The following is a 12259-nucleotide window of genomic DNA, read 5'->3' on the forward strand; positions in this document are numbered from 1 at the left end:
AAAGAGTCGGGAAAGGGTGAAGACAAGGACCTCAGATTTCCCCCGTGAGACACCATCAGAAATCGTGCCTTCCTTCTCACTACCCTTCATCTATTTAGCTGTACAAGAACATTGTATTTGGATACATACACCTTAACAAAAGTCCCAGGAAGTCATAACAAAGAGTAACTACAACCAACTCCAGCATCAAGCTCCTACTAGAGGCTACCTATAAGGAGACGGGTATCCAATGGCACAGAGCCACTGACGGCACATTTTCAGAAGTGCACACACGCAGCCTTGGCCTTGTAGGGCACCGCTAGCCTCTCGCCTCAGAGTCTTCCTTTATAAAGGCTCTGACTGACTCAAGTCACAGAGTGACAGAGCCAGAATCCATGTCTCTTCCCAGCGTCTTAGCCTTGTACAGTAGAATAAAACCTCATTGAGAAAAAGTCTGTGTTGATGCTAAATTTACTCTTACCCAAGAACTAAAAGAGAACCCTGGAATACAGAGGACACTACTGCTCATCAGTCAGGAGTATGGGGTGTGAGATGTCAAATTTTACAAGGTAAGTTCACCGTTAGACTAAAAGAACTACGGAGGGAGGGTGGTCTCTTACAACTGTAATACCCAGAAATCTATGACCCAGTGTTATGTTACGTAAGGTTAGGGATAAGGCTGATTTATAAACGTTGAGCTTTTTCTACTTCTACAGGACGTATATTTAAAGGCCGGGGTGTTGCTCAGTAGTAAACTGCTCACCTTGCTTGTAAGTGTTTAAGTCCCAATGCCAAACAACAGATGTGATTCCTAAAGACATCCAGCGATTTATTAGAAAACTGGCCTTTTAAGGGTAAAAATATCCTACAGCTCATGTCCCTGCACCCCCGCAAATACCAGCAACACCAACCAAACCCAGTGGTTAAAAAAAAAAAAAAACAAAAAACAAAAAACCACAAGGGGGGTGGGGTGAGAGTGGGGGTGTGAAGTTATAAGAAGATCTGTCAAGAAGGATTTGGAAGCACTTGGAGGGGAGGAACTAAGGTGGACGAGATCAAAACACCCGTAGACATGTATACATACATGTAGACATGTATGAAATTCAAGTAAGAAGAATTTCCCTTGACTACTAAAAGATTTTTAAGAGGCAATCAATATACTAGAATACAGAGAGGAGTATCCCTAATTATTTAAAATCTTCTTTTTAAAATATTATTCTAGAGTTAACAGTGCAATCCGACAATCTGAAAATAAACCCAACATGCACGGTCATTAACCACCGAGGAGTGGATTCAATACCCACCTCCCTCTGCGCCAGCTTCTGTTTGTCAGTCTGTTTGACCTTGGGACTATTTGCTAGGAGGTGGCGAAGTTTCACGTAACTTTTCCATAATTTTTGGTATCTAGGAAAAGGACAGAAAGTTATCTTAGACAGAGAAGGCAAATCTGTGAAAATTAAACCAATTTTCTAATAAGCCTGCTCAAACATACATTCCTTTAAATACCTTAGTGGCAGAAAAAAAGCTCGTTCTAAAGAAACCCATGGTTTGAGAGTTCAGGACCTGGATGACCACGAGTCACCAGGAGCCTGTTGAATAAGTGACTGATAGCTGATGTGGATCAGAAATGGGGTTCACCTAAATGGATGAGCCTCTGGGAAGACTCCACAGAAGACTCACACAACCACTTCAGCCAACGGATTCCTGTTCATTTCCGAATGCTACCTCTTTATCAGTGAGGTGTTTATCTAAATTTATCTTTCTCAAAATAGAGATGGCGGATTCAAGAGCGCGACAACAAAGAACCCATTAGTGCGGAGACTCAAGGCACACAGGAGGACGCACTGGCAGCTGGGGAGCAGGGAAGGCAGAGGTGGCGCCATCTGTTAAAGCGACCTGGGAATGCAGACTACACAGCCCTGTCTCAGCCCACAGTCCCGCCACGAGAGTTCACGAGAGCCGTCACATTCTACCAACATCTTCCTAACAAGGGGTCTGCAGACTTCCTGTCCTGCTGGAGCTGCTCCCTTCCTGGCCTCTGCTCGGCCTCTCTCCTTTGTCAACAGGTTTAGAGAATGGAGGGAAAAAAAGAAGTACTTACACGGGGCCAGTTCACTGCTTCATACTTTTATCCAAAGAGGGAAAAAAAAGAACAAAACCCTTTAGCCTCTTCTAATACACGACAGCCAGAACTGCAGTTATGAACAGAAATCTCCCAAGCTCTTCTCTCCCACTATGAGTCCTTCTCTCTTTAAATTAGGCCAGGAAATCGTTTATTTGTCTAAAAAGGAGGACATCCAAACACACCTGAAAGGTCCTAGCTATCCCCATTCCCACACATCCTCATCTTCTCCCAGAAAGATATTAATGTGCCAGGTGGAAAATCTCACATCTGCAAAGCAATATGAACTCTAAGGGTAGGAGTGCACGGCTCCTACATCCCACACAACCCTGGACTCTGGGATCTTCCAAACACCCCCATGCTACAAGCCAACATCGTGCTACCTGCCATCAGGGCACTGAGCAAATTCCAAACAAAATGAAACACGTACATGAACAATAACAAGTAAAGGGAAAGCTCCCTAAGTTTAAATCCACTCACGGCTCCTGGCGACCAGACTGTCGGGGACAATCTTCGCGGTAATTTACTGCAGTCAAATGTGTAAAGAAACTCATTCTTCACAAACTACAAAACCTAATTTGTAGATTTGGAGACATGGTTTGTTTCAAGTCTTAATTTGTAAAAAGGAAGATGTCCACTGAAGGCATCCTCTGCTAACGCGGCTGTTAGTAGAAGGTGAAACTGGCCAAGACAAACACCGAGAAATATCTTACTGTGGGTCTCCTGCATAACTCAACTGTGCAGGGCGTATCCCAAAGTGAACGATAATCGGGAAAGTGATCACTTCAGGGTTGAACTGCTCACGATCCAGTTGATCGATGCGGACAGAGCTTGGTTTCTAAGGGAGAAAAGAGTATCAGGGTCGTTATTCCCATCAGAAGTCCTGAGACACCAACTTAACCTAAGCAAAGGGATTAACCGATTCCTTTCCTCTAGAAAAGCTTTGTCTCCAACCAGAAAAATCCTGAAGGATATAAAATCCTACACTGTGGGATGTATGTTAATGGCGCCCCTGCAAACAAGTCTTGGTCATTTGGCATAATGAACAGTGATTTTGTTTTATTTTTGCAGTCTACCCAGAAACCTTTAAAAACAAAACTTTTAAAAGAACAACTGGTCAGTTATCTACCCCCTCACCTCTTATAGGGAATGGGCTGCACATCACAGAGAGAGATTTGCAGGCTTAGTCTGCCGGAACATCATATTCAAATGATCGGTGCACTGCTATTTAAACAGTTTTCCCCTAATTCTGCACTTAGATTAAAAGGTCGGTGACACAACAGAGAGCTGACTTTCTCTCTTTTTAAGATTTACTGTATGTATGTGAGTGTTTCATGTGCATGCACTTACGTGCACCATGTCTATGCCTGGTGCCCTTGAAGGTCAAAGTGTACGGGTTCCCTGGAATTAGAGGCAGGCCAGCTGCTCCCTACCTGTAACCCAGCCTGTTCGACCAGCTGACAATCCAACAATGATGAGGACAGCTTTGCACAAATTCACTCACATTGTTAAAAGTCATGAAACCTCTGAAAATGGACGTCATCTAGAAATAAAAAATCTTACTACTAGCTTGAAAAAAAATATCTTTGTTCTCAAAAAAAAAAAAAAAAACTAGACAATGTTGATCACAGGTAACCTAAACCTAAAAATACAAATGCCCATGAGCAGCAGAAACATGTGGTTTGTGTAGGCATACGGTGGCACGCTGGTGTTTGGAAAGCTGTCTAAGGAATGGTGCTGAGTTACTTCTGTATCATGCTACGACTTATATCACTACAACCTACAAGAAGCCAGCCGTGAGCACCGCCAACTGCAGCTGCTAAGATCACTTGAGCCTCCACATTCGAGACCAACCTGCGCACAGAAGTGCGATACCAGCCAGGGTCTCCCAGGCCGCGCGCGGTAACACAGCATCTAATCCCAGCCCTGCCAAGTGGAAGAGGTGGGCAAATCCAGAGTTTAAGGCCACCCTGGGCTTATAAAATCTTGACTCAGAATACCAAAGTTAATTTTGAAAAATTAAAAATCATCTCTAAATTATGAGGACGGTGGTGTGGGGGATGAAGTACATTCTAGACTTTGGCCATAGCCTACAAATCTATCATTGCATCTCTCTGTAAGAATTAAAGCCTTTTCACTAATGACCAAAGTGTTCTCCGGCAGAGGCGAAACTGTCAGGAAGGAACATTAATTATTTTAGGTCTGCAGCAAGAAAGTATTTAATGTGACCATAATGGCTGGGAAAACTCAATAAATTTCCCAATGTCCTTGCCACTAGGTAATCTTTCAAATGAGTACTGTACAGGACGGAATGCAGTGTCATGCCTACTCTGCCCTGTATCATGTACACGTCTGAAGTACGGAGTGAAAAGCTGCTTCTGTGACAATAAACTATCTTCCCACAAAGAGTAAGAAAGAACTGACTTCATCATCACGTCCCTAAGCTGAACATCCATACTTACTTTCCTAATCTATTTCTGATCATTTTCCAACAGAAGCCTTTGATCCTCACCAGTCTGGTTCCTTTCACCATCTACAAACCAAGCCACTCACCATCTCAAAGATATGCACTAGTCGTGCCGATGGTCAGGACGGTTTCTTCATTTCTGTTTCTTTCCACTGTGGTATTTATGGCCCACTGATCTCTGCTAAAACTAGAGGTCTCAGCGTGCGGGCTGCTAACTAAACGCTCCTGGCATCCCAGACAAGGAGCTAGCTGAAGCTCATGCACCGGCTCATCAATACACCAGTGCACGATGCCTGGGTGACAGGTCAAAGTGGTGCACGCCACACACGATGCATGGGACACACCAGGAAGAATCAGAAGCACCTGGGACTTTTTAAACACTGTAACTTCTTGGGCCCCTGTCTGCAATATATGGTATGAACCGTAAGGAGTATTAACCTCTTTCAAATGGCTTCTAACTGACCGTAGGATTTCAGGAAAACTGACGCATGCCTCGGAAACAAGCCCAGGGTGACACGCTCCCAAAGAGACCACTACAGAACAAGACAAATTACATCTCCTACCATCAGCCACTCTGTGACTTAGCTCTAAGTAGTCAGAAGAACTGAAAACATTTCCACCTGTTCAAAGGGAACAATTCAGTGCCATACACGGGGTTGTTATATTTTTCTAAAGATACTTTATGAATTCTGTGGTGTTTAACACTATAGCAGCAAAAAGACTATTTTACCTTTCTAGTTTTAAACACAGTTTTGGTTATATACCAATTAAAAAAATAATATCTATATGACAAATGATCAACAACAAAAAAAATAAATACCACAGAATAAAATCAAGTAATGGGTAATAACAATTTTCTTAACAAAAAATAAGAATTGGCAAAACAATTTAAAAAATAAATATTCACTAGAAACTAAAATAAATATAAAAATAGGCAAAATACTGATTTCCCCCACTACCAAAGTGGCAAAGGTTTTTTTGTTTTAAAGCTACTACAAAACAATGAGTATTCTCCTATAACCCACAATCCTCCTGCGGAGAAATCTGCCATGTATATCTTAAAGATATGTACATGTTCAGGCAGGTGAACAAAATATGCCCAAATTGTAGTCCTTTTCTTACTAAGTATTTAAAGAAAACTTACCCAAAGGACAAGAAGCTAGAGAACTCACAACATGTCCCACGCTGGTACTGCTGTGTGGAACATTGAACAAGGGAAGGAGGCTCACCCCCCGTCCAGGCTGGGCAAGCTCCAGAACTCACCGTCCCAGGGTTGGTAACTATCATGCCTTTGCACTCTTCTGCATATTTCTGCCACTCGAGCTCCTCCCATTGGAGCATATTGGCAATCTCCTCCTCAGGGACCAAAGCCTTGCTACAGCGAAGCAGGTAGAGAAGAATCTGGTGCATTGATAACACTTCCTTGCCGCCATCTTGGGGTGGGAGAAGAACAGAGCTACTCAATTAACAGCAAAGCGAGACTCACTGTGGTAAAACAAGACAATGGCTGTAGCAGAGCACATGTAAAGAAGCAATTTAGAATTTACACTGTTCAGCCAGGTGCCAAGTAATACGAACACAATTTGTCTCACCGATGAACGGTACTCATAAACCATCTCACTTACTACAATGGGAACAGCAACATTATAAATGATAAAGGCTTTATTTGTGGGGTATGAATATGAGAAAGGGTGCTTGCCTAAATAAATTTAAAGTAACCTAGCATAAGAAGCCACAGTTTATAATAAACAGAATCGTGTTATGTCTAAATATTTTATCATTCTTTCTAGAATAACAGATGAAAGCTTTTCAGAAGTGATGCTCCTGTCTGAAGGAAACTGCAAGCTTTATGAGGTATTTATAGATGTTTTCAATAAGACACTGTTGCACTATGCTCTAACTGGGAGGTGCTAATGTGCTGCACCTGCCACAGTGAGCGGAGCTGAAGAGTCTGTACTGATATCGTAGAAGATCGTTATGGATACTACAGGAATGAAATACCAACTGTCTGGGGTTTACCAGTACGGTGGGCTGAAAACCACAAAAGGCACAATGCAAAGTCAGCTCAGAAAAGGACAATCCGTACTTTATAAACCAAAGACGTGCGACTCCTGTGTGCCCGAGATGGAGGCTGCACGGCGCTGCCTGCTCTTTGAATTTAGCTTCACGACCAACACAGCAACGGATCTTGTACCACTTTTCTCTGACTACCTCCACCCAAAAGGACGAGCACCCTCCTGAGACTTTTCTGAGATCACTACCCTCCCCTCAAATGTGAGGAGCTAAAGTACAAGCCAAACACTGAGTGGGCAAAAAGGAGCAAGAAGCCCCTTTGGAGTCAGAGGAACTACTGGCCCCGAGGAATCTGGTGGGTAGGAAACACAGGAGGTCCATTGCTGGTGGGATTACAAACTGGCACAACAACCATTCTGGAAATCATTCTAGAGGTTCCTCAGAAAATTGGACATTGAACTACCTGAGGACCCAGCTATACCTTTCCTGGGCATATAACCAAAAGATGCCCCAACATACAACAAAGACACGTGCTCCACTATGTTCATAGCAGCCTTATTTATAATAGCCAGAAGCTGGAAAGAACCCAGATGCCCTTCAACAGAGGAATGTGGTTCACTGACACAATGGAACACTACTCAGCTATTAAAAACAATGACTTCATGAAATTCTCAGGCAAGTGGATGGAACTAGAAAATATCCTGAGTGAAGTATGTCAGACCCAAAAGGACATACATGGAATATACTCACTAGTAAGTGGCTATTAGCCAACAAGTACAGAATATCCAGTGTACAATCCACAGAAGGCAAGAAGATTAACAAGTCAAAGGACGGGAAAGAGAAGAACTGGGTGAGAGAGGGGAGTAGGAGGGGCAGAGAAAAAGGGAAACATGAGCAGGTACTTGGGAGTGTAGTGGGGGGAGGAATAGGACTGAAGCCCTAAGGGCCAGCAGAAAGAAAAGAAAACAGACAACCTTGGAAATAGGAGTGGGGGAGGGGGGATCCTCTAGAATGTACCAGAGACCTAGGAGGTGAGAGAATGTCAAGACTCAAAGGGAAAAGAGACCTTAGATGAAATGCCCAACTGTGGGAAGAGGGAACTTTTGGAGTCCATCTCCAGTAGAAAAACAGGGCATCAGGTAAAGGGAGGGGGTTGCCATTCCACAGTCAAAAACTCTGACCCAGAATTGTTCCTGTCTAAAAGAACTGCAGGGACAAAAATGTAGAAGAGACTGAGGTCCGGTGACAGGCCCAACTTGAGATCTATCTCAAGGGAAGGCACCAAGGCCTGACACTGTTACTGATGCTATGGTGTCCTTACAGACAGAAGCCTAGCCTGGCTGCCCTCTGAGAGGCCCGACAAGCAGCTGACTGAGACATATGCAGATACTCTCAGACCAATGGTCTGAAGTCGGGGACTGCTGTGGTTGAATTAGGGAAAAGCCGGAAGAGGCTGAGAAGGGCGACCCTGTAGAAAGACCAGCAGACTCCACAAATCTAGATTCCCAAGATCTGTCAGACACTGAGGCCAACCAGTCGCCGCATACACCACTGGTCGGAGGCCCTGACACATATACCGCAGAGGACTGCGTGGTCTGGCCTCAGTGAGAGAAGATGCACCTAACCCTTGAGAGCCTTGAGACCCCAGGGAATGGGGAGGCCTGGTGGGGTGTCGGGGTGTTAGGGTGTAGGAGAGAGGACATCCTCTTGAGGACAGGGGAGGAGGAATGGGATGAGGAATTGTTGGGGGCAGACTGGGAGGGGGATAACGACTGGACTATAAACAAAAGATTAAAGATAATAATAAAAAAACTCACAAAGCTAAAGTGTGATGTTATTAAACATTTAAGTGTCCTGAGTTAAGATGATACTAAACTGAGTTTTCCATTTATTGCAATTCCTTTTAGCTCACAGTTGCACAGGTTACATTTCATTTTCGGAAAGTCACTGCTGCGGAACTTAAAACGGCTAGACACACCAGAGCCATGGTGGAGAGCAGAGGGAAGGAACTCCAATCTCCTCCTTTTTAAACAGTCAGGGAGGCAGGCAAGGGTCACGAACTCCCCCGTGAATTAGCATAACAAGACAATCACGCAGAGACGTGCCCCCAGCCAATGCGATGTGCACGACCTCTCCCTGGAACTCTTTACCCAGGTAACACTAGAGCATGTCAAGCTGGCGATGAAGCCACCACAGTGGGGAAAGTGTCTCAGTAGAGTGTGCTCCAGGGACTGAGGCCAGTGTCTGGGGCACAGATTAAACAGGCGAGGGATAAAGAGGCTGCAGGAAGGTGCCAAACGTTTGCAGGACTTCACAAGACTCAGTACGGGCTTGGTATTTTATTTTGACTGTTAGGGGCCAGACTCTGTGTGGTCTCGGTACAAGCCTTGGGATTCTGTCTGGGGGTGGGCATGATCACAACAGCACGGTCCTACAGAAGATGAGGCCTCCTTCCTGATGCTTCTCCCTTCCTCTGCATCTCAGCCGCAGGGACGCTGACTTTGAACTTACAAGAGGTGCTAAGAAAGCAAAGTCTGCTGCTACGGCCCTGTCTAGTCCTTCAGATGAGGGGCAGGAGTATCACTGCAAGTCTGAGGCTAGCCTGAGCTACTCTGCTAAGTTCTACCCTGATCTACAGGGCAAGACCCTGTCTCAAAAAAGAAGACACACACACACACACACACACACACGCACGCACACACACGCACACACACATGGGGGAGGGAGAGGGAGAGGGAGAGGGGGAGGGAGAGGGGAGGGAGAGGGAGAGGGACCCTCTGACTTCATTTTGCCTTCCACTGCATAAGGAAACAATGCTGACACGTTCATCTCTCATCTCCAATGAGTCTGAAGGGAACAGGCAGACAGGAGACACTGTACAGCAAGTGAGTGACTCTACACTGCCTGTGTCTACATACACAACAGCAGGAGCCGAGGGACGAGCTCACTAGTATTTGTCTTACAAACTCGAAGGTGAGTTTATCTAGGACTCTGGGCTGAGGAGGCGGCAGTGCTTCCGGTGGGAGGAGTGGAATGCCATCCGCCTTCGGATCTGGGAAAGTCTGCATGTGTATGAGGAGAGGAGGGCAGCATGGGATGGGAGCAAATATCAACAGGCGCCTATGAACAGCAACAGGCTCTCTGCACAGCTATGCCCGGCTGACCCGGAGGCACTTCAAATACAGTGAGGCAGATGAGAGGTATCTAATTTAAAGTGAAAAAGCTAAAAAAGAGCTACTGGCAAAGGGAAATACTTAAATCTACAAACCACCCGTCTCTTAAAAACCTCGAGTTCTAGGCTAAATGAGTGGTATAGGTACTGCCCACTTTAGGAGGGGAATATCTGCAAGAAAAAAAAAAAACCAAGGCCAATAAGTGCTTGTTAAGAAGCCCACCGCGCAGTCTCCGGTTTGGGCTGGGAGCAACCTGGCTGCTGGGGAGGGTGTGAGTTTTATAGCAGCAGAGAAACTGGGCATAATTAAACAAGTACACAAAATGTACGTCAGGGGCAAACGGCTGCCGTTAAAAGAGAAAATAAATCCGTGCTAAACGCCTGCTAACTAATCACACGGCGGCTTCAAAAAGATGGTCCTTCACAACTATGAAAATGTAGAAACTCAGGGCAAATGACATGAAGGGATGTCTGGGACGGGGACTGAGGCTCTGCTCCACATCTGGTACCCGATGCGACCTTAAGGAAGTATCAGAAGAGGCAGACAGAACCTGAGAGCCCTGCACCAGCCCACAGGCCACAAGCTGTAGTCACCCCCGCCTAGCAAAGAGACACTGTAATAAATGGCTGTGGAGTGGCTTTCTGAGGCGGATTAATCATATGGCGACTCGCCCTCCTACTGCCATGAACTTACCGATGTTAATGAATTGGCTCTTTGCGTTTGTCTGTGTTGCTACATGTTTATGTTGGGGATTTATAGAATTATGTCACTGAAGGCAACAAAGTAATTTTTATCTCGTTGGCTAGAATAAATAGGACACGATACAAACGAGAAATTAGAGCGGGTAAGCTAAGGTTAGCAGGAATTCTGCCAGATCTGGGGCTGGAACCGTGACAACAGCTCATTATTCGGGAAGAAGTAGAGTTTGTGTTTCAGGGAATGAATCTGGACAGTCATTAATGAACTGACAGACTTTATAAACTGTTTCTTAGACACCCAGCTCCCTCGGTTTATATTGCTTGGTTATTTATGTGGTTATTTGGGAGAGAGGGACAATTTGTTAGGAAATCCGTGTTAAATCTATGGCTGCTCGAACAAGTATTTGTCAATTATATAACAAATACTCAAATCCCCGTTCTTCACACTACGATTAACTATACACTACATCTTCCGCATAATCCCACCAAGATGACTTGGAATGATTTTATTTCCTCAAGTTGGTATTCACAACAAGTATTTCTTAATTTCAAAATATAGTTATGTTAAGAGCTGGAGATGACTCGGTGGCTGGAGGCACATGCAGAGGCAGACGACATTCCACTCCTTCCGCTGTCTGGGACTGCAGTGCGACTAGGGCAGCTCACGGCTCTCCTAGATAAACTAGCGCACTTTCGCGTTTATAAGCCAAGTACTAGTGAGCTCTTCCCTTGCTTCCTGCTGAACCTCATCAGTGTGGCAGTTACTGCCCAAGAGCTTGAGGGCTCCTTCATTCCTGCTGCCCTGTAGGCAGGCATAAAGTAATACTTGCTTTATGGAACCTGGATCTAGGTTCCAGCATCCATATGTTCATAAATAACCCAGGTCAAGAGGATCCAATGTCTTCACCTGGCCTCCAAGGTCATCCAGCGTACACACAGACACGGGTAAAACACTCATACGTATATAATTTTTAAGTTTTTTAAATAGGATAATGAAAAGATTAAAGATGCTATATCAATTGAATCCCGCCCCCCACACCCCCAGTACACTTGCTTCCTAGAACGCTGAAATGCCCTCTATCTCCCGGCCCCCTGCCAGCCATACAGGACAACTGCTGCTCCAGATAAGGCGATTTCCGAGACGCATTTGCGAGACAGGCGAACTGCAAACTAACTCAGGATTTCTGACTCACTCTGCTGAGGACACAGGTTGTCCTCTACAGTTGCCTCCTGTCCCAATCAGCTATGGTCAGAAGAAAATCTTACCCTGGGTCTAGTTCCTCCCAGTTCTCCTGCAACCAGAGGGGAAAGCACCGTGCGAGAACAAATAAAAGGAGACTCCTAAAATCTAAATGCAGCAGCCGCTCTAACACTGAGTTCTGGCAAAACGGCACGCACCAAACAACATCTAGTTTACACTATCAAGTCTGTACATATGTGTAAGGCAACTGAGAGATGACGCCTTCAGATTAGAAAAATGGAGAAAAACTATGATGACTGGTAACTTTAACATTCAATCTAGTATTATAATAACTGATAGTAACAGGCAGCAAGCCAGGCGCGGTGGTGCAGGCCTTTGATCCCAAAGGTGGAGATGTGGCGGGGAATGCAAAGGGATTGTAAGTTTGAGGTCAGCCTGGTCTACATAAGGAGTTCCATGCCAGCCCAAGCAAAAAACAAGTAGTAAATGAAAAAAGTTTTATAAAAATCTAAGTAGAATGAAAAGACCACAAAACACTTGAAATAATAAACTACCCAGCCTCTCAGAAACTCAAGAAGCACGTGCCTGCTAGCAATAGGGCTGTTC

General features: G+C 44.9%; 1 protein-coding gene across 2 annotated transcripts in view; it reads right to left on the reverse strand.

The window, feature by feature from the left end:
• Positions 1 to 12259, reverse strand: part of Drosha (drosha ribonuclease III) — a 108772-nt gene that overhangs the window by 50474 nt on the left and 46039 nt on the right. The window contains exons 14-16 of one of the 2 annotated variants that reach the window (XM_032898758.1): positions 5832 to 6001; positions 2839 to 2939; positions 1284 to 1383 (exon numbers count right to left, since the gene is read on the reverse strand). In XM_032898758.1, coding sequence (XP_032754649.1) covers positions 1284 to 1383; positions 2839 to 2939; positions 5832 to 6001 — 371 coding nt within the window. Of the gene's footprint in view, positions 1 to 1283; positions 1384 to 2814; positions 2940 to 5831; positions 6002 to 12259 lie in introns of both variants that reach the window. The other variant, XM_032898756.1, reaches the window with a different exon arrangement.

This window comes from Rattus rattus, chromosome 3 (assembly GCF_011064425.1).
Source record: "Rattus rattus isolate New Zealand chromosome 3, Rrattus_CSIRO_v1, whole genome shotgun sequence".
NCBI lineage: Eukaryota > Metazoa > Chordata > Mammalia > Rodentia > Muridae > Rattus > Rattus rattus.